Source organism: Cygnus atratus, chromosome 4 (assembly GCF_013377495.2).
Source record: "Cygnus atratus isolate AKBS03 ecotype Queensland, Australia chromosome 4, CAtr_DNAZoo_HiC_assembly, whole genome shotgun sequence".
NCBI lineage: Eukaryota > Metazoa > Chordata > Aves > Anseriformes > Anatidae > Cygnus > Cygnus atratus.
The window spans coordinates 35,488,252-35,510,559 of record NC_066365.1 but is presented as its reverse complement, the minus strand read 5'-3'; the positions used below and the strand labels follow the sequence as shown (position 1 = coordinate 35,510,559).

General features: G+C 38.8%; 1 protein-coding gene across 8 annotated transcripts in view; it reads right to left on the bottom strand.

The window, feature by feature from the left end:
- The window catches only part of OTUD4 (OTU deubiquitinase 4), a 29,943-nt gene extending 12,502 nt beyond the window's left edge, over nucleotides 1–17,441 (bottom strand). For 2 of the 8 annotated variants that reach the window (XM_035549244.2, XM_050710422.1), the window contains exons 1-12: nucleotides 17,250–17,360; nucleotides 14,904–15,415; nucleotides 13,301–13,384; nucleotides 10,321–10,371; nucleotides 9,215–9,261; nucleotides 6,166–6,238; nucleotides 5,615–5,696; nucleotides 4,673–4,817; nucleotides 2,924–2,981; nucleotides 2,424–2,541; nucleotides 2,131–2,195; nucleotides 780–880 (exon numbers count right to left, since the gene is read on the bottom strand). In XM_035549244.2, coding sequence (XP_035405137.1) covers nucleotides 780–880; nucleotides 2,131–2,195; nucleotides 2,424–2,541; nucleotides 2,924–2,981; nucleotides 4,673–4,817; nucleotides 5,615–5,696; nucleotides 6,166–6,238; nucleotides 9,215–9,261; nucleotides 10,321–10,371; nucleotides 13,301–13,384; nucleotides 14,904–15,068 — 989 coding nt within the window. In that variant the 5' untranslated portion in view covers nucleotides 15,069–15,415; nucleotides 17,250–17,360. Of the gene's footprint in view, nucleotides 1–779; nucleotides 881–2,130; nucleotides 2,196–2,423; nucleotides 2,542–2,923; nucleotides 2,982–4,668; nucleotides 4,818–5,614; nucleotides 5,697–6,165; nucleotides 6,239–9,214; nucleotides 9,262–10,320; nucleotides 10,372–13,300; nucleotides 13,385–14,903; nucleotides 15,416–15,796; nucleotides 15,817–16,654; nucleotides 16,770–17,249 lie in introns of those variants that run through there. The other 6 variants (XM_035549195.2, XM_035549205.2, XM_035549237.2 and 3 more) reach the window with 6 other exon arrangements.
- Between the last annotated feature and the right edge of the window lie 4,867 nt (nucleotides 17,442–22,308).

The following is a 22,308-nucleotide window of genomic DNA, read 5'->3' as shown; positions in this document are numbered from 1 at the left end:
GCAGTGTGTGGAACTTCTTTCTTCTTTTCAAATTCTCTGATAAGGCAATGCAAATTCAGCCAGTATTCAACAGGACAAAAAGGTTGATTTTTATGTATAGACAGGAAGTACAGCCCAGTTCTTGAAAAATTTTCAGTCTTCTTACAAAAGACTGCATGCGATTTAACAGAAATCTTTCTCCTTCCCTCATTTATCTTGACTGAAAGTGTTTTTTCTTCCCAAACTACATGGTTAGACATTATGCTTAAATGTTGGCTTTTCTTTTGTCCCAGAAGAGTCAAAGAACTTACAGAGGAGCTCAAGAGAACATCCATAAATAAAAATAGACAGCCTCCCCGCAAATAAAACCACCACAACCATCATCACCAATTTTAAACAGCTAATTTGTCCTGAGACAGGGTGAAGAGATTACACTGATCTGAACAGCAGCTTAGCTCGCTCTCTACGAAATCAGGCAGAGCTACTCAACCAATAGTAAAGCGAGGCACACAAAATGCTATTATTTTTTTTTTAATAAAATAGTAATAATAATGTAGTTACTTATATACTCTGCAAGTAATATCCAGAAAACATTGCATTAAAAAGTCTGGCAACAATTAACGCACAACCCCCTTTTCTTTTTTCTAAATATATTTTCTTCTTATATTTTTTGTAGCAGTACTGCTTTAAGTAAAGAAGTAGATTCACTTCAGGGGCTGAAATTAACTCTGAACTAAAGTAATGCTACCATTACCAAGGATAAGTTTGGCACTCTTTTCCAAAAGAAATGAAGCACTTACTTTTCTCCAAGCTCTTCTACAAATACAATAACTGGCCCACTCTCCGAGCGAACTTCTTGAATGTGGGCATTATAAAATTTCCCGTTATGGTCTAAGCGCACCTAAGGGAAAAGGAAAAAAGGACCTAAGCTTCAAAGAAGAGAACAAGATAATGTAACTCTTTAAACTATTAGCGTTATTAAAAATAGATCTTTTTCTCCAGGCAATACAACACTTGAGAAATAAGCATTACATAATTCAGTAAATGCATCAAAAGCAAGTCTTCATATCTTTTCTAAAAAAATAAAATAAACAATCAAAAAACCACACCACCATAGACAGCTTTCCAGGTAACATTACTTAATGAAACATTTACTTCTAAACTGTGTCATGTAGTTTTGGAACGTATCAGTGTATCAAGAATTTTCAGCTTCTCTCAGAATAAATCCCAGAGCTTTTCCTTGTTAAAATCCAGGTATAGAAAAGAAAAATCCTTGACTGACTTCAGTAAAAATTAGTTTCAAAACCAACATAAAGGACGCCAATTGTTTCAGAAGTAATTCTTTAGAAAGTTTTTTGAAAGCAAAGGAAGAAGTTGTTCGGACATGATCAGTGTCACTTGCCTACAAAACACAGACATTCCATGTTCTTAAAATTCCTTTGTTAAACATAAACCGAACTTAACAGTGTTCTGCTACAGCATTTGGTTTTCTGGTTGTATTAATTTGGTCAACTTCACTTTGCACTATTTCCTTCATCATCCCTTCCTATGTTTTTATCCCATATACTTATTGTTTCACCATGTACATAAGAAATTTGACCCAGAAGGTATGTTAGTTAACAGAGTTCTTTCTACTAATAATTGCTGTACCTTTAAGTCAGTACTACACTGGACAACCTTAGGATCTCCAATATAAAAATTTAAGCCCACACTCTTAAGCAATAAATAATCAACTCCACATTAGGTTTTTTACCTTTTCTTTTCCCTCCTTTGGGGGGTTGGGGGGGGAAGGTTGGGTTGTTTTCCTGTTTGGTGATTTTGTTTGTTTCTTTTTTTTTGGGGGGGGGGGGGGGGGGGGGGGGGGGTGTTAAGTTTAGAGAGGTGTTTTTCCTATGAATAGAGAAATGATTTTCCTCTTATAATAGAATCAAAAAGGTTAGAAAAAACCTTCAAAATCATCTGGTCCAACCACCCCCCTACCACCAATATCACCTACTAAACCATGTCCCTAATAGTTACATACATACACAAGCATGAAAATACTTAGAAACTATTGAATTATATATAAAAAATAGTTACCTAAATGGGAAAATTGGCATCCTGAGAAGAAAACATTACTGTCTCAATAAACTGTAATTCTGTATTACTTACTTTACATTTATCACCAACTGAGTATTGCATGCCAGCAGCAATGGAAAAATCTTGTTTTTGCTGATCTGTAAATACATTAGCAGTAACATACTATTAGTTTAAATACACTAAAAGTTTTTTTTATTAATATAGTAAAATTGAAAAGCAATAGTTGTAGCCCTCAATCCACACACTGATTCATATGAGGAAGACCCCTGCCTAAAATGAAACTGTCATTTACATCACTGTTCTAGAGGACTCCACTTTATACATCAGCATGCAAAAGTTGGAACTGTAAGTATGCAGTTACTTACCCCATTTGGATTGTAGCCAAACCTCATATTCAACATTTCTGTATACTGATGGATTGAGTGATCTCAGAACTTTTTTAGGCAAAACCAACAAGGTGGGATTTCCATTGCTCTTAAGGTGCTGTATGAAATGAAACAAAGTGCTAAATGGTCAATTACACAGAGGTTTATAAGTTTTGCATTTTTTTAATCACTTTTTTTTAATTCTGATCTGAAATACAAATGAGCCAAAAATACGTAAAGCATAAGAGTTTTGAAAAATTAATTGTATGGTGTTCTTTTAACCATACCAGAACAAAATTAACTAAATCAAAACTAAACAGCACTAGAAAGGACATTATTTCTTTCAAAAGTAATGTTTGCATTCAATGTGCCAAAAGATGGATAGTTTTTAAGATATTACGTTAAGATAACTAAGAATTCAAGATTATCTCACGAACGCTAAACACTGAAAATAAGAATACAATTTAATGGGAGGAAAATCAATCTTAACATATAAATACCTTGTTGCCAGAAAGAGACTTCAATCCATTCATATCACCAACTGTTGTAGTTTTACCTCTGCAAAAGAGCAGAGGGAGAAGTGATAGTATAGTGCTAAGAAGGACTGGAAAGCCAGTAAGAAACACCTTGGAAGTGGATAAAATAAAGCTACCATTCTGTTCCTATTCTTCTGCATTAAACATACCATGCAACATCTATATCTAGTAGTTCTTGCTTTAGATTTAACTTTATTTCTATACCATGTAGAGCTAAAACTAAGATTTTGTTTCTAAGTACAATTTTTAGAAAGTCTACCTTACACAAACAAATTTAGCTATCAGTTAAAAAGAAAGCAAGGGTGACAAGGGAAATAATAAATTCCACTAATATTTTGCTGTTACTAAGAAAAGGGCAAAAGAAGCCATCAAAGCCAACCAAACAAAAAACACGCTCCATTAGTTAACCAGTACCAGGCACTCTAACTTACTCTCTATTTTCCACACCTGACATCACTGGAAGTTGTAGGCAACTATCACCATTAACTTCTTCCAAAACAAAGTAGCTTCTAACATTTAAAAATAACATAACTGAAATGTTAACATTTACAAAATGAAAGAGATCATCTGGAAAACTCAGTGAAGAAACAAGCTGAAGTCAACTTTAGGACATGAAAAAAAAATTTGAGACTTTATATACAGTGCAAAACGTTCGTAATTCAGGTTAAGTAGGTCAAGAGTCGTACCCACTAGCTCTTGCGTCAAAAGACATATGGTTTAAATCAAAAGCATTGAGTTTGATGGTCTCAAGTGAGCACCTGACCTTAATTTACAAAGGTGTTACAGAGGTTAGCAGTGTATTTGCTCATGAATCACAATAATAACGGGTAATGCTGCTGCATGAGAAGCTCAGGGAAGTTCCAAAACCAAAGAGAAATAGAGGTGGTTTCCATACTTTGACATTTAACTACAATGATCGTTCCTCTAGGCAGCAATACTTTGTATTTTAACTGGAAACGTTCCCTGGTATTTTTTTCCATACAAGAAAGGAAGCTAATGCCATTCCCAGAACTTGGTATTCTTTCTCTGGTGATTTCCATCAGCTTCCTCTCTGTTGTTTTGAGCATGCCAAAAAAAAAAAAACAGCTCCCTAAGTCTCAATGAATTTCTTCTGCCACAAGCAAAGCCCCCAAAAGAGACTTTAATGACTTTCAACAGGAAGAGGGGGCATGCTGCACTAATTTTCATGGCTTCAGTGGAATTTCACACAAGCTAGGGTTTTAAGAACAGTCTTATACAACAGAAGAAAACCTGCCAATACATAAATGCAAAATTGGCACTGTAAAAGACTTACTGTGCAAAAAGAATCAATAGGAAAAAATATCTAAAAGCTATCCAGAGCATCCATGTCCAGCAAGAGGAATAGAAACCCATGAATATAATCACTTCATAATGATCAAGGAACAAAGCAGAGCAAGCTACACCTTTATTTCTCCATTAGCTAAATTTAAGCACCCTCTATCAAGCAGAGATTTCAGCCCAAGTGTAGAAGCAAGACAGGTTGATTAACTTCTTGTAATTCTACTGTGCTATGAGAGCGAAGCAACGAATTGTCACGGACTTTACCATGCCACACTGGCATACTGACAACTCTCCCAGGGGATTCTGCCGTTTTCAACAGAAGGGGGACACGTTGCAACAGCAGTATTTCCTTATGTAAAGAGACATGTATTGTTTACAGGCCTCTTATGTTAAATTCTAAACCCCATTTACCTGTAGCTGTCATCTTCTGAATCTGAAGCAGACACTTCACTGCTACCATTACTTTCCTCTGTCATACCAACAGCACTAAGTTCTGCTATTATTTTCTTCACATCTGTATCAAATACCTTCTCATATAGTAACTCATAAAGAAGAGCTGGAGAAGGGGACAAGAAAGTGATAGGACAATTATAACGTAAATGAGATTTTACACTATCATGATAGAGGGTTACTTCAATCAAAGCAAACAAGCATTTTGAAGTGTTAACTGAAACAGTGAAGTCATTAGAAGCCAAAACAGCTGCAGCTATTGTGGTTTAACAAGTATGCAGGAAACTACTAGCAGCAATCAGGTCTCTTGACAGGCAAATTGGGCCTTAGCCTTTAACTCTGCACATGGACAGAATTTTCATGAAGAATCAGAATCTCTGCAGGGGTTGCCAAGTGACCCATCAAGCCTGGTTAGAACCTTTTGGCGTTGCTTCAATCTGGTTAAAAAAACCACACACAATAATCCACGTAGATGTTTTCGGTCTTTTTTTGCACATGCAATTCCCGTTATTTCCTCTGATAAAATTATCCTTGCATGTGTAACTTAATATAAACTAGCTTGCTAACACTGTCTGAAACACAAAATTAAAACCCGAATGCTGACCAAAGACAATGCAACAGATTATAAATTAGTATAACATTTTCTGTTCATATTAGAGCACCCAGACTCAAGGAGGGAGGTAAGTTTTCCCCTCTGGGTAGATAATCTGCACTGTCATGTCTCAAGAATCAGCACAGAAGAATTTATTTTCTTGCAAAATCATACAATCACTGACAATTCAAATGGAAAATTAAGCTCCTACAGAATAAATCTTCATACAGAGCCTTTTCCCTTTAACTGAAACCTGATGTTACCGTTTTCAGTAAAAATACATGCTTTTACCTAACCAACATAATACTTACACTGGCACAGAGCAGCCCTTTCTGAATACTCTATGGGATAAACAATATCATAGTGGTTTCCATTTGAGAAGCACAGCAATACCTATTAAAAAACACATAGATTTTAAGTTTTGCATTTCACTTGATTTTTCATATGAACACTGCCTTTTAAATTCAATGGGCCAACGAGCTTTGTTATATATCAAGATTTCTAAACTCCAATAAAACAGCCAAAAAGCTTAGTGAATGTCCTTTAAATCAAGAACAATCTGACCAAAAGTCAAGAAGAATTTAAGACACTGATAGCTGTGAGTCCGCATCAGTTGTAAATCAATTTTCAGAATTTTAGACTACCAGGAAGATATGCCACACCCCAAATATGAACCAGCTATTTTAAAAGAGCTACCCATATTAAGAGTATAGCTGCCTTAAATATGTGCAGAATAACTTGTTGAAAATGAATTCTCTGAACATTTTCTTTCTGTTGAATAATAAAACTCATATTATACTATTTGTTGTTAATTAAAGTAGTCTTCATTCAGTCTTTCTCAGTAGCCATTTATTTACTTTACCTTATCAGAAAAGCCATTTTCAGTTACATGTGAAGGAGAAGCATTTGGTTCCCGGTATATTATAAAATCTTTCCTAAGGAAAAAAAATAGTAATTAAGAATTCACGTGAAAACTCTTATCAATAAAAACAAAAATATTCAAGCCAAGTTCAAGGAACATACATAACCACAAAAAATACCTAGTGGAAAAGAATACTGAAGACGAGCGCAACTAACACTGATCAAAAGGAGACCTACTTTTATGAAATATTTTACTTTCTCAGGAAGAGCTCCAACAGAAAATATTTACATTTAACATCCAGTATTATGTCTTGTACTCCCAGTTTTCACTACAGGTCAAATTTTTGCACAAGACCACATCTGCTATGATGCACCGCAGCCTTCTATCACATGAAGAGAAGCTTGCAGTGCACCATACCAATTCTTAGCTCATAATGTCACAAAGGAGACTTAACACTGAAACAGTTGGTAGTGATTTAAATACATAGCTTTTTTTTCAAGCTATTTCTACTCCCTTCTCAGTGCAAACATTCAAATTTCTTGCAAAACTGTCATCCCATATTAATATCCCCATATTTCATTACTGTGCCCCTTGTACTCTTTTCTTAGTACAAGACTGATTTCTTGTCTTTTTTCTTTTCCACAAGCACTTGTGTTTTCTTTCCTTTTTTTTTTCTCTTTTAAGTAGCAATACAATCATTGTTTCCAGTTTACCAATATTTTCAGATAGACAATTTTGATATAATTCCTGTTTGATTGTTAGGTTGACTTTTAAAAATGATCTTACGCAGTGTTCTGAACACATTTGCATATTCTTCCATTTGCCTCGATTTGGAGTTGCATGCTCATGCACCGTCCCAAAACTCTTTCTACAACCATTCCCAACACAAGAAAGATGACAAAAGTTCAATTCATAGAGACATAAAGCATTATAGACGAAAATGGCACCAAAGAAGTCAGTAAGGTTGAGCAGAGAACATGGCGTGTTTTTTCTGTAAGCACAGACATTGGCCTACTATAACACAGTGACTGACCAACACGCACAGAGCCGATGACAAGTGCAACGCGTCCATGAAGTCAACACAGAACTGTGCTTGGAAAGTTCATAGCTGCCCAGTTCTAGAGAAATTCATTTATGCCATGTGGAAATCCACTAGAAGAAAGAGGACGTTTTATGAAAAGAAACAGGAAACAGGAATATGTTTCCAGAAGCTGAGCAATGACTTTGGCTAAATCTGTCCTAGCGGATCGATTACACGTGCCCAAGAACACTTCTGGGCACTGAGGGCAGCTAAGAGAGCGGCCCACACCTGCGGTCAGAAACTCTTCTTGCCTGCTGCTTTTTAAAATGGTTAACACACTGTAAAAAAAAAAAAAAAAAAAAAGACATTCAGAGGGCTCACTTTCCTTTCCTCTTTGGACAGAGCCAGCAGCTCAGAGTCCAATATCACGTTGTGTTCATTAGACTCAAATTGCCAGATTTAAAGCAGGCAAAAAAAAAAACAACACACTTGTCTCTTCAACTGAGAGAATGAAAACAAGCTTTGGGTGAAGTTTGGATCAAAACTACAATTGTGTGCTGCTGCAGTGTTGCCACTGCATACTTTCTCAAAATGGGTTTAGAAAATTTTACTTCTGCAAACTAAGTTTTAGCCCTATGCAATGACTGCTTGCCGAGGTGACATGCCTCCCTCATTACACTTAAGATGATTAAAAATACCATAAATGAACAGTTACTACATATGTGTAAATTCTCAATTTGCTATCCACATTTTAATTTTAAATGTAGAATTATTTTTTTTTATTAAAGTATAATACGTCAAAGTGACAAAGGAAAATCCACAACTGATATTGACATGCTTTTTTTCTTAGAAACTGGAAGACTATCATTCTTTGCTATGTGTTTTTCTGTTATAAATCAATGTCATGATCTGACATTTAATTATTTTTTCCTCTCTCTTTTATCCACAGACCCCCCTTTGAATTCTTCGCTCACTAGCCCATCACTTCTTTCAACAACAACTTTGCTCACAAAAGCAAAGTTTAATTAGTCTTGCAAAATGATTAGGTATACTCACTGCAGTTTTTGGACTGAAAACAAAACCAACCCCCTACCACCCTTCTATAACAACTCAAAAAGAGCATTTCTGAGAAGAAAAGAATTTCATAGCTCAGGAAGCCACCTGCTTCAGGGAGGAGAAAAAAACAGCATAACCAAAGTAGATATGTGACAGATCCGAGGAGTTGAAATGAAGACCAATCTATTGATACTTTATTTTTATCCTGTGCTTGAGAAGCCTGAAACTCTCTCACTTCTCCACTTGGCATAGAGCAGGAAACTTTTACTTCTGCTTTCCTTCAGTCTGCCAGCATGCAGGAAGAAAAGCAACTCTTTCCCTCTACCTTCATCACCATCCCTACTTTCACCAAGAGGAGTGTTTCTCTATGCACAAATACCAAAATTTTTCTTAAGCATAGCTCAAGATACAGTTACTCTATTTTGTCTGTACTGACACAGTAGAAAAAGGAAAACGTCCCCAGAAAAGAGAATAAAGCTAAAAAACAGCAATAAACCTGGCAGTCTTACACAACTTCACACAGGAGATGTATGAAAATGGCTCTCTTGCATGAAGCCTAATCTCACTAATCTACAGCAGAGTATTTGTAGAGAGGCAATAAAGAAATGGATACAGGCCACTGCTTAGTGACAGGGCTACTATTAAGGCCTTGGTGAGAAATAGGAAGAAAAGCAGTTTTAACAGAAAAGATATAAAAATAAACAAAAATACAAACAGTATGATTCTACCCACAATTACTCGTGCAGGTGAGAAGCATGACAATACTGCAAACTGTTATTCTAATCTGAGATTGTCACTTTGAAAGCTCACTCTTCTATTTTTATTTAATACCTTGACATCTGCAGTTTTCAAAGTGTATTTGTTATTTTCTAAGAACTACAATGCAATATACAATTCCATCTTTTGTATTCCAGCTGATTAACTAACAAAACTGAACTGACCTCAGTAAAACATATTTAAAGGTTTTCTTACTTGTACATAAGAGAAAGGGCACTTATTTCTACTTGTCCAACCCATTCCTGTATTGGAAAAAAAAAAGGAAAAAAAGAAAATTAAGGTCAATCAAACACACAATTAGTATACTTCACGCACAGATAAAGAGAAGCAAGAAATCATTGACAAAAATAAATATATTGACACTGAGTCAGGAGTTCAGCCAAGGAACTTTGATTGTATTCCAAGTATTTTTTGAAATAATAACTGTTCCAGTAAGGTTAAGGAATAGAAACTAGAAGCTTCTCCCCTTCTCCTGCAAAGTAGAAATTGCTCTGTACTAAATTGAGAATTTAAAACAATCCCATAAATGCAGAGCTATCATTAAAAAAGGATGATTTTGAGAGGTGATATTGTTGTGGTTTTTTGTTTGTTTGTTAAACAACCATCAGCCTACCAAGTGTCACATCTACCAAGTGCTTTTTTTTTAAAAAAAAAGTTAATCTCTGCCTTCAGAACTGTCTGGTTTTGTAGGCCTTAACCTAAAGATGAACTGGAAAAAGAACCTTGAAGGTTAACTCTCCCGCTTAAAACACAGCTATCTTGACATGGTCTTATGAAATGCGCTAACACAAAGCAGACAGACTCAGCTTATATAACCTGTTAACGCCATAACAAAAAAAGACTAAAATGAAATAGAAAAAAAATCAATTTTGCTTTATATCTGTATCTTTGTAACAGTCTGCAGCTACTGTACATAATATTCCTTATGTCAGTAACTGTTTTTCTTTAAGACAACCTTGAATAAAGGTCTAAAAAGATTAGGTGATGAAAGAGCCAGTGATGCTTTGGTTTTTGGCATTTTTAGAGGCTGGAAACATTTGGATACAATTTGAGGGAATAAAATGTTTAAATGAATAGAAAAAAATGAATAGAAAAAAAATCCTAAAACATTTTACAATAGAGTACACGTATATATATAATATTATATAATCACATGATACAAAATATATATAATATATATATAATATTATATAATCACATAATACAAAAATCTCAAACTCAGAAACATTTGCAAAATCCAATCAACAATTTGAAAAAAACAATCAACAAAATAACTGCTTTCTACTATAAGTGTACCGTACCTGTGGATTTTCCAAACATTTTAAATAGTCTTCAAATGGCCCCTCTATGAACTGTATTAAAATAAAAAGTAATATTTTCATTAGTGTAGCAAATGGATTCCCCAGTCTATGACCCACTGTACCAATGATAATATATCATTAGAAATTTAAGACTACCCTGCCCACAAAGCACTCACAATCACAAAGTGATGTAGAAATAAGGGCAAAAAAAGGCTTTAAACATATAGGTCTGCATCCTAGAAAACCATATAAACAGCTTTTAGATATCTCACACAACTAAAACAATACAAACAAAAAAAACAGCAGCCAAAGAAAAATCCAAAAGAAAGTAAAGAGGCCGTCAAATAGACGTTTATGAGGAATTCATCCCAGGCACGCAAGGCATCACTGGAGTATGTGTCTGCTTATCAAAGTATCTTGTTAAAAGAAATTTGCAGCAAAGGACAAGCACAAGCAGGAGTCACGTTTCTGTAGTACCTATACTTTGTGTAGGCAAGTCACAAAGAACTTTTTTCTGAATCACTTCAAATAAACTGCTTTTACTTCCGGTGGAAGGATGCAAACAGACAATGTAAGTGATAGGCTAAGAAAATAATCCTTCAGCTGCACTCCTTAATGTGCACAGAGAGCAAATTTACATTTGTCAAGGCCATGGTGTGAGATGTTGAACTAACAGAGATGTTAACTTCAAAGTTTCAGCCATGCTGGCCAACAAAGTGGATGTATTTTTAAAATGTTACTGAGACACATTCGGCTTGATTTAGCTCAAGTAAAGATCCAGGGAAGACAAAATAAGGTTCATAACGGGAACTACTTCTTAAATTACAGGCAGAATAGCCTCTCTAATCACAGCTTTTAAGAAATAACGTTATAAGGAACAGTGGGATTAGAAGTTCTGCTTTAGCCATTTTGAACCTGACTTGATGGTGTTGTTCCCACGAAGCATCAAAGTCTGATCAAAATTTAGCAGAAGTAATCAGGTATAAAGTAAAAAGGTTGACCTGAGAAACAGCAGCGTAGACAGTAGTTTCTGAGTGTCTATGCTCATAAAGATAACACAAAAAGGAGGAAAGGAAGGGCAGCAGAAATTTCTCATAGAAAACTGAAGAGGTAAAAAAAAGAATGAAGAGAAGACAGCAGCAAAGATGACACTTCAAGAAAAGATGGGGATGAAAATGAAAATTGTGATTACACACAGTCACCTGAAACTTTTGGTTATAGAAGGATCTATGCTATAGAGACAAAAAGAGACAGAAATCCAAGCTGAAACGGTTACAATAGAGGAAGTTCAGTGAGTACCACCAGTACGTGTCAACGGCACTTAACTACTAAAGCAGCAGATGCGGAAATAGTTGAAGAGACGTGGGAAATGAGGCATACCTCTTTTAAAGAGAAAAAAAGTTAACAATGCTGTATTTTAGACAGAAAACACAAGGTATAGTAAGAGACATGGGAAGCAAAGGAGATCAGCAGAGCTGTGGTGAGGTATCTGAGGGAATAGGAACACTAGGAAATAAGAAAAGATATGAAACACCTCAATGCTGTACATGAAACACCTATTTTGAAAATGCGTTTTTTTTTTTTTTTTAAGTGGCTTTTCAGAAGTACAGCAAAGGTGGTTAGAGGAGAGGTCACATCACTTGGTTCAAGTCTGGGGGAAAAAAGACCAGCGAGATTTTATTCACATGGAGCCTAGGAGTTTGGTGGCAAGGACCAAGACAGTAAAAGCAGCTAGGGTTGACAACGCAGTTACCCAGCTGAGATGGCAGAACTGGGGAAGGGAAAACAACGCACATTTACAGTCAGGAAGGATCCTAACATTTCCAAAAATTTCATAACGCCACAAGAAAGCAAGTCTAGACAAACAGCTTTGGAGTGAATGGACTGATTCTGGAAAGAAATGGATCAGAGAATTAGCAGCGGGGGCAAGGAAAAAAAAGGAGAGGGATCTAAGAGTTGATAAGTCATCAGATGGACAGGGCACAAAGAAATCAGTCTTGGCAAACGGAAATAGTCAAGTCAGCGTCAGTCGAATCCTCTCAGAGATTCACTGCACTTTGCTTAAGTCTTTCTTGATAGTTTCCACATTACTGAGTGACCAGTCACATTAGAGCACAGGACGCTTTGTCAGAAATTACAGCATATACACAAACTCCCAATCCCGCTTCCCTTCTTCTCCTCCCTATGCCACTGTATACATAAGGCAGGCTTTTTATTCTGTGTCTGGGTAAATTTAGAACAAAGAGACCTGAGTAATAGTTCTCTAGTAAGAAATGCTTAGCTATAATCCTGTTTTGGCTATCCTGGTAATTAATTAGATGGTGCATACACTGGAACACAAAAAGGAGCACCATTATTTATTATCACTCTTTTAAAGGAAACTAAGAAAGGATTTTAGAATGTTGGCACTGATGACGCTGGCCAAATATACACCAATATCAAAATGGTATTTGATGTCCATGGTTGATGAAGAAATTTGTTACAGATGTTTACGAAAGAGGAAAAACAAACAAAAAACCCATAGAGGCAATACATAATAAATTGCAGACCCTGAAACAAATTTCACTAATCTCATCAGTAGTCCCTTGTATATTGTAAAACCAATTAATTAGCACAATAAGGATATTTTGTGATTTTTATTAGAGTAGACATTATACTAAAAAAAAAATTCAGATTTCCATCACTCCACTGCAGACTGAAGAGTTTAAGAAGGTTTGGTTTTATTTTGAAATGAACACTGGAGTTTCTGCTCTTTCCACCTCACGTCTGCTCAGTTCAAGCAGTATACAGGTCTTGCCCTGGGCTTATTAAAAAGAGTTACTACCACCTGTCAATTAATTTAAAGGGCACTCACTTTACAAAGCATCAACTAGTATATAGCTACGATGAATACTCACAAACAGGAGAATATACTTTGGAAAAGTGAAGGAATAAAGGAATATTTTTATTAAAAGCTAACAAAGAGAACAAAAATACTTACCGCTTCAAACTTCTCCCTATTTTTCCGAAGATAGTCTACACAAGCCATCCTAACATCAATGTGCCGAGACTGAGAGTGTAACACCTACAATGGGAGAAATCAAAGAAAGTGACACCAAGTCTTACGATTTTTGATGACTATAGTCTAAATACAGCCTTGGAGATATTCTAGTTTTATTTATAAGACTATTTCAAATGTTTACTCATTCAGTAACAACATCTTTACGGAGGTGAAACCTCAACTACTTACCCAAAATTAAGTACCCACAGAGTTCACATATTTACTAAATTGAAACATTCAACTACGTGTGGATTTACTATGTGAAAGGAGTAGCATTTGTTGTCATTCTTCAACTGAATTATTTGCAAAGAACTTCAATTGAAGTTACAGAAGGAGTGGATGAAGAAAACTACCAACATGCACTTGTCAGGAAATCCAACCAAATCCAAGAGACTGCAGGGCTGCTTTCCTTTGATTTAAGAGGAGTAGTTTTGTTGCCCAACCAGTGGTTGGAAAGCCAGGAATTCAGATCCCAGTGACACCTGCACTCTACCCCCCTGTTCAAATCTCTACTGGAAAAAAATACATATATATTATTTTCATCATAGGTTCAGAGTTATGTCTAGCACGACTTTGTCTGCATCACCACTACAACATGGGGAAGTTCCACTCAATTTAAATTGCAGCCTTTTGCAATTCTTACATACTACCCTCAATTAAAGAGGCTTCCCATTCAGATCTGTTCAGCTTGTGCACAAAGAGTACAGAGATTCAGCAAAAATTGTAACTAAACACCTATTAACTCTGAATTAAAGACCTTCCCTTTAACAGAATAAGAATCAAGTGTCAAAAATTTAATAAAAAGTTTTAAAAAATGTTTTATATACACTGGAATGTGGGAGAAGTCTTCTCTACAAACTAATGAAAAGCATCAGAGTATCGAAGCATATTCACTGATCATTCCCTTGAAACAAGAAAAACACTTCCTACAGAACAAGTGTTTGCTTGCCTGAACTTAATTTCAGTGGGAAAAATAATTTGGGGAAAAAAAAAAGACAATGTGAACTGTGTATAAATAGTACAGGAATTTAGGCTCTCACAATCTGAAGCACCAGAGCTCCCACTGCTGTTTGCTTGTATTTAAGACAAGATGACGCTGTCACTTTTTTCCTTTAACAGTACCATTGAAATGGGGGAGGGGAACGCAACAGGAAGAATTCAAGATAAATTACTCACTTTCTCTAATTTTACAGTAAACTACTTAACACAACTCAAAACGAGGCTCTTAAACCCACTGAATTCAGCTTCCTGCAGTCACGTACAAAGCAGCTGTACCCAAATGTTGAAATCTTCCACTGAAAAATGCTCTGAGGCAGCAGTAAAAGGTCAAAACTTAGAAGGTAACGTGTTCTGAAGAGATGAGAAGCGTGGGCACATAGAACTTTTCTCCCCCCGAGACATTAATTCCCTCTTTTTTCCCCCCCTCAGTGCACGACTGTGTAACCTTAACCTACGCTCGTCCGTATTTTAGCATTATCACCCACCAATGAGCCCCACTCCCCATGGTTCCCCCCGAAATGGCTTTCTTTAAGCAACCAGTTACCTGCTCGGCCACAGCCCTGAAAAGACAAGATCCATCCTTGGCAACTCTCTTCCTGTACAAGCCCTGAGATCGCAAGTAGCAGTCCATGGAAGCTTCCCCGGGAGCGTCCGTGCCACTGCCGTGATGGCTCCGCTCCCCGCCATCTGGTTTACTCGCCGCCTCCATGTTTAATGCCTCACGCCGCGGAGACTGGCTGCACCTCTCCTAGCCCCACATGGCCCCGCAAAGCCAGCCAGCAGCCCTGGGGCCGGGGAAAGGAAGCGGCAGCAGACCGGGTTGCGGAACGTTGGCCTTCCAGCACCCAAGGTAGCAGCAGCGAGGGGAAAGGCGGGCTGGGCTGGCGTTATCAACCTGCATGTGGGAACCACGGAGAGAAACAGGAAAGTTTTACTGCTCAGCCTGGGCTGGTGGCCACGTACAAAGTGCTGCTCCGGGTAGCGGGCTCCTGCTCCAACTTCTCCCGGGACAGCAGTTCCGGGTGGTCTCCGCAGACCTAGCAGCGTGCAGCCAGCCTGCAGGGCGGAAAACAAAAGAGAAAGGACATGTGCGGCTACCCAAAGGAGGAGGGGAGAGACAGGGGAGGAAGAAAAAAAGAAGCGCAACCTGGAGTTTATTTTCACTTTCAGCCCGGGCGCTGCTGGGAGCGGTAGTCCCGGCAGAGGAGCGGCACCCATGCTGTCCCCGGCCCCACGCCACCGGGGCCCCGCCACCTTCCTGTATGTCACTTTTACTGGCAAGAAGCCGCCAACATTTGTATTACAATTGCATGCCTGCATCTTGCTTGGCACTGCAAACAGGCTTTAGAAGACTTTGGTGCACAAAATGTGGCCAAAGGAAGCTTTCCAAATGTGCAAGGATATATATATTTTTTTTACACTAGTAGTTTAACTTACCTAGAAAGCTAAGAAGCTTTCCATGGCACTAGTGATAAAGCATTACCAGGTACTCTTTAGCTTAAACGAACAAATTTTGATGTGTGAAAGAGTGGTGAGCACAGAAGGAATGAAAACATGGACTTTTACTTCCAGCCAACAGTAATAAGGCCAGGGAGGACTATGACTTGAGCTGAGACCTGTATACAGCAATAACTGATAAACAGAAGTCACAAGCCAGGCTGAGTCAGGAGAAAGTACCGTAGCAGCTCTATTTAAGCAGTATCAAACTTCCTTACTGGCAAACCTGGCCTTCTTGTGAGGAAAAGGAACTGGTCTGCAGGAGACAAAAGCAAATTCCCACGGAACGCTGCAGAGGAGGAGAACAGAAACTGAAAGTAGTAAAAGTATAAAGCCCAGATGACACCCAGAAGTGAAAGCCGGTTGTTAGGCAGTGCTGAGATGCGAGGGCCCTGAGACAGGGAGCATGAGGTATAAGCACTAGGGAGAGCCTGGAGGGAAAGCTCAGACTTCTCACCAGAAGATAGGAAAGGTCATCCAAACTGCAAAACAGTAAGAGTTTCTTGGGAATATTCATCTTCTTCCTCATTCTATTCACCACATGCAGGGCCACAATTATACTCCAACACATCCATCAAGTTGTCTTTCCTCATACCTGAGCTCCTGCCATTGTGATCGTAAAGGCAGCGAGGGCAAGGGCAAATGCCTTTCAACATGTCTGTGAGGATATTCTCTCAAGAATATCTGTACACACGAGGTCACCCAGTACGTGACAGAACATAGCCTGGTTCTGATAAGCGACTATGGAGAAAACTACAGAATTAAAGTCCTATGGCAGTCAGTTTCTGAAAAGCCTACCCTTTTTGTGCCTGACTCCTCAGGTGGCGCATGCAATGGTGACCCAGGGATTTTTTTCCCCTCAAGCACTGCCACAGAAGAAGCAACCTACGTCCCAAAAGGCGAAGTTCTCACTGAAGAAGCCTAGTCTGCACACACAGGATTTCCAAGGCGCATGGCGGGAGCTACGCATGCACCGAGAGACCCCGGGAATCTCTCAGCGTGAAAGCAAACCCTTCACCAAGGATGGCCAAATTGCGACTCGTTATTAATTACAGACAACACGACCAACGAATTAACCCCTTCAGCCAACACCTTCCCCCCAAGCACCGCTTCCAGCCCCAACCCCCAGCGCCCCCCCCCCCCCCCCCCCAGCGCTTGCTCTGCGCGTACCCCGCCCCACCTCAGGCAGCCGACTCGAGCTAAAAACCCAACAACTTTATTCTTTAACCCCACGGCGAGCTTTGCCAGGCGACTCTCCTCCCGCCCGAGCCCGCGGCCGGCCACCAGGGCCCTGCCTTCCCAGCCCCACGGAGCCGCAGCGCGGACAGTTCCCGCGCCCCCTCCCGCCCCACACAGGCGAGCCCCGACGCCCCCCCCGCTGACTGGCACTTACCGGCGGAGGGGCGGGCGCGCTGCCCCCTCCCCCCGGGCAACAGCTGCGAAGGCTGCGGCGGCGGCGCCGCCCCCTCCCCCGCTGTTGGTTCGGTCCATCGGCCGCACCTGTGCGGCGGGCCGCGGCTCGTACCATTCGCCGCGCGGGGGAGGGAAGGAGGAGGAGGAGGCCGGTGAGGATTGCCCAGGCGTTGTAAAGGAGAGGGGGGGAGCTCTGAGCAGGGTGCAAGCGGATGGCGGCGGGGGGGGGGGGCAGCGGCTGCGCGTGTCTCCCCCCGCGGGGGGCGCGCAGTGGTACGGCCCTGGGACCGTATCCCTGCCCCCACCGGGCAGCGCCCAGGGCGCGGGGAGGCCGGGCTGGGGGGGCCGGGCTGCGCCGAGGCCGCGGGCAGGAACTTCTTGGGTTGCCCCTTGCCTTAGCAGTCGACTATGACTATTTTTTTATTTTTTTTTTTTTCTGAAATGACCATTTTTGGTTGCACTAGAATCTGGGGTTATATAATTAGGCTTACTTGGTAAGGTACAATTCAGTGCGCCTTTTCTATGTGCGTTAAATAGGAGGTTGGCAGGCGATGGTACTTTAAAAACAGTACCGTTAAAAACAGTACCGTTAAAAACAGCTGGCTACAAAACCAATCCAGGTTACATTGGCTATCACTGCCTGGTCTTAGGTTTCCAAAAATTACAGTACAGCACATGTTTAGGCTGGCAGTGCCTCCGTGCGTCTGTGAGGCACACAAAACTGACCTGCTTGGCAGCCAGGCCTCCTCCATCCCCTGCCCTGGGATGTTTTCCAGTGAGGCAAGGCCCTCGGGCTGTTCTGCTGTGCACCTGCTACACAAACACCAACACAGCAGGGAGAGAGGGTGGTAAAGGGAAAACAGACAAAGAGACGGCTGCTTTCGATGTAGGTGTAGTGCAAGGCCGGATCCCTGTCAGCCTTCAGCCTGAGAGACCAGAAATGTTAAGTTGGGGTGGTCCCAAACCTGTTTTACCAAATCTAAACAGCCTACTCAAGGTTTAAGTTTAATCCTTCGTTAGTAAGATTGTTCCCCATCAGATGTGTTCATTCTGACAAGTTAGGATTACTTGATTTGGGAGTTTTCTGTGAATGTTTTCACAGTTTCAAGTAGTTTTCATACTGATACCTACAAAACAGTTATGTCCCTTAAGCGGAAGCTTTGAAAAAATACACACACCATAATTTAATAGTAAATAAGGGATACTCTTACCTGGTGAAAGAAAAAAATATGCTTTCCCTGACACCAGAGGTAGATAGCATGAATAGTTCAATCCAACATTTAGTTGAGTTGACAGGAAGGTAGGTTTCTATTGACGTTAGTGGGTGATGGATCAGGCTTAAATATAGAGGGATAAGAGTATTTTCAATAAAAACCATTTTCTTTATGGATCTCTGTGTGTAGTCAAACTTCCTTGTGATTCTGCTGATGAAGAATAGGCCCAGACTTCATCTTTGTCTTGCAGAATAGCAGTGTAATGATAGCTAATAAATAATAATGAAAGGATATGGTAATGGTTGCATTGCTCCTGCACATGATTTATAGCTGACTGTGCTTTATGCACAAGTGAAAGATCATACACTCCCCGTATTACATACCTTCCATTACATCTCAGGAGATGAATGGCTGCAGGAGGAATGACTGCATGTACAGAAATGTAGTCTACTTGAGTTTAAAATTATCGTACTTCAAAAATGTAGTAATCCTGTAACATTTTGACTTCTGCAGAGTTTTGGGCAAGGCTGGAACCCTGGCCTGTTATTTTAACTGCTTTGGTTCCATGTAGATGTAATGCCATACCACATTCAAAGTGCTTAGCATTTCAGGTTAGTAGTACCTAAAAACTGATGGGCTGATGGCATAGTCAACAGCTTAATATCTTAGCACACTGAAGCAAGCAACGGAAGGGTTGGTTTGAGTTAATGGAATAAATTCCTGCGAGAGAACTAATTAACATTATCCCACATTGGATGCATTAGGTAGGATAAAAGGACAGCATTTGACATGATGTTCACATTTCGTAACTCCCTACCAGAAGTATTTTTGACACTGCTGAGTGGGTGCTTTTTGAGATTCTGGCTAGAATATTCCACTGCAGCCTCCAATTTGGAGAAGAAAATTTGCCTTTGTTGCTTTTTTTAGGCAAATGATTACCATTCAGTATGAGAGAAATGATAAAAAGTGTGTGGTGATAAAAATTGCTGCTCCTACCCTTGAGGAACACTTCTTTTCTTCATCAAAATTCCTTGAAGATGTTGTACATTAATGTCAGTAAGAGGTGGACAGGGGGAGTCCATGGTGGGGGTTAGGAAGTGAAGAGACATTTACAGAAGTAAATGTGTGACTGCAGCTAGAAAAAGTGAGGAGTTTGGCAGCAACAGTTTGTTTCAAAAGCAGAAAAAATGTTTTCTGTAACTCAGAATGAGTAAACAGCAACATATACTAGAGGAATGATTTAATTCACCCATCATGAAAATGATTCAAGTCAGCACATAGGAAACTTTGATTTTAATGATTGCTTTTAATCTATTTTTTTCTTAAAGATTGATTTTTCAGTGATTGGAAACCATTAAAATGTGCTGATTATATTGTATACATAATTTAGCATTTCTGTTTGCTAACAAAGAGGACATGCTGTATCTACATACATTGAGACATTTCAGAGTTTAACACAACATTTATACCCATTCTTAGTTTTTATATTTGTTAGTCCTGTTTCTTTTTTACTAGATAATTATTATCCTTTGCTTGTGATTCATGTCGAGCGCCTAGTGAGTAAATGTGGGAACTGAAAAAAAAATCTAAAGAGAAAAAAAATCTTTATTACTGCTTTTAGTTAAACAAGATTACTATCAAGGTATTTGAACTTTTTTCTTATGAAGATTATCTAAGTACGTTTTGCATTGAAAAAGGTGTTATTAAAAACTGGAAGTATACTTGTAGCAAGATAATTAAATTGGTTTGATCACATAGTCTTTTAAGCCTGCAGAACTTGTAGAGATTGTCTTGTTCTTTCCATTTTTTTTTTCTTTAGGGATGGAAATAATTAAAAGAAAAACAGCTTTTTTGATCTCCTGCTTAGTTTCTCAGCTAGGGTTAATTCACTTAAACGGACTAGTTGAATAAACAGAAATGAAGAAAATATTGCCACCTAGCTTGCAGAAAAAGATGCTTATCAAAAACTTGTTTAACACTTCAGCAAACTGAAATTAATCATTCAACAGCTTGACTTTCTATGTAGCTTGAACAGAAAGTCTGTATTGCTTAGTAATACTACTTTTGTAGTATTGGCCTTTGTAAGGCAGTTTTATTTAGTTTTAAATTAACTGATCTGATTAATTCTGTTTTTATTTTATTTTAGAGACATGGAGAAGTTACCTTGGAAGAACAACTTTTCAGCCATAGACGTAAATCAAGAACAAAGTCTGAAACTTCTAGGAACGAGGTACTTTTTTTCACATTTAAGAAGGTTACAGATGATCTGGGGAGCCTGTCTGTTAGCAAAGCTGGGAAAAAAAATAACACTCAAGTATAGAAATCTCTAATATTGCTAAAGAATATTCCTTCTTTGACTTCTGATGTGTTTTGAAATGTACAACAGTTCATACTCCTAACAGCTTTGCTTGAAGTAAGTGCAAAAGCAATGACATGAAATAATGCTCATAAATAAAATTGGGATAAATCATGTTACTAATAAAGCTCTGGTGCTAAATAAATAAATAATAATAATAATAATAATAAACTATCCACAAAAAGAGGGATTTTGAATGATTACTACATAATATTTTTTTCCAGCTGTTGTGGTGTCTCTACTGTTCTCAGCAACAGAATGAGAGAATATATGTAGCAATTCCCTACAGTGGTCTTCCTTAAGGTTGTAAGGCGAGTCACAGTATATTGTAGTTCAGTTTATTAGCCTTTAGATGGCATTAGCTCCTTGAACATTTTAGCTTTTAATTTTCTAACATGTTCAAGTGTGAGATAATGGAAAAGGAACACACCAGTAACTTCTGAACTTGTATTTTGTAAAGGTGAGCACAGTCAGTATGCTCAAAGCATCCTGTCCCCAACCCTCTCCCATTCCACTCCTCCCCAACGCACACACAAAGGGGGAAAGATAAACATGAAAGAGATTTTTGACAGAAAGCATGAAAGATGCAGCCCAGCTCCAGAGCATAGGGTTGAGGAATGTCTAATTCTGAGCTTGGTCTGTCCCCAGGCGTTGTACTGAAACAGCTCTGAGGTGTAAATAAAGCAGCAGGGGCTTGTCAGGTTGTTTTTCCTATCTATTCTGCCTCTGCCAGCTGTATGGAGGCACAGAAGTACCCTTTTTTGTTGGCTTTATGCCATGAGAAGGTCTTTTGTATGCTGAAGTGATACATTAGTGGCTCCCTGTGCTGTGGTTAGGTCCAGTTGTACCATTGATGTGTGAAGTGACAGTATTGCAATAAGGAGTTGTGTTTAAGATTATGAAGAGAAATATAACCTATAGTACAGTGCTTTGCTGAAAATGCCATTGTGTTCCTATTTTTTGAACCACTGCAGGTAATATTGCTTGAAATTACGCATTTTGTAGATACTGTGTTGCATTTCAGTAGGATAAAGGCCTTCCGCGTGCTTTTAAGTACAAAATTCATGTGTATTCTGTGCAAAAGATGGTGTCAATATAGCTGATGATGACACAGGTGTATTTAAACAGTGCCTACCTCTACTCCAGAATATTTTCAATGATATGCTGAATTAACTGAATGATGCAGTAATTGAAAAGGAAAATAATCGAGTATGGCTGTCATGATTAGCAATGTGCAGTTCCTCCTTCCGTAACAGCAGACCTTTTAAGCATTTTTCATCTCTGAAAGCACAAGATGTTTTTCATAAGTGCTGTTAGGTCCATTTTATAGTTGAGGAAAGTGGAACATCAAAATTTGATGATGTGCACATTATCATCTATGAAGTATCTGACATACCTGGAAATGGAACCTGGGTGGATTCCTGATCTCTGTTCTTGTGCCTTAATTGCCAGATTTATTTTCCATTTAC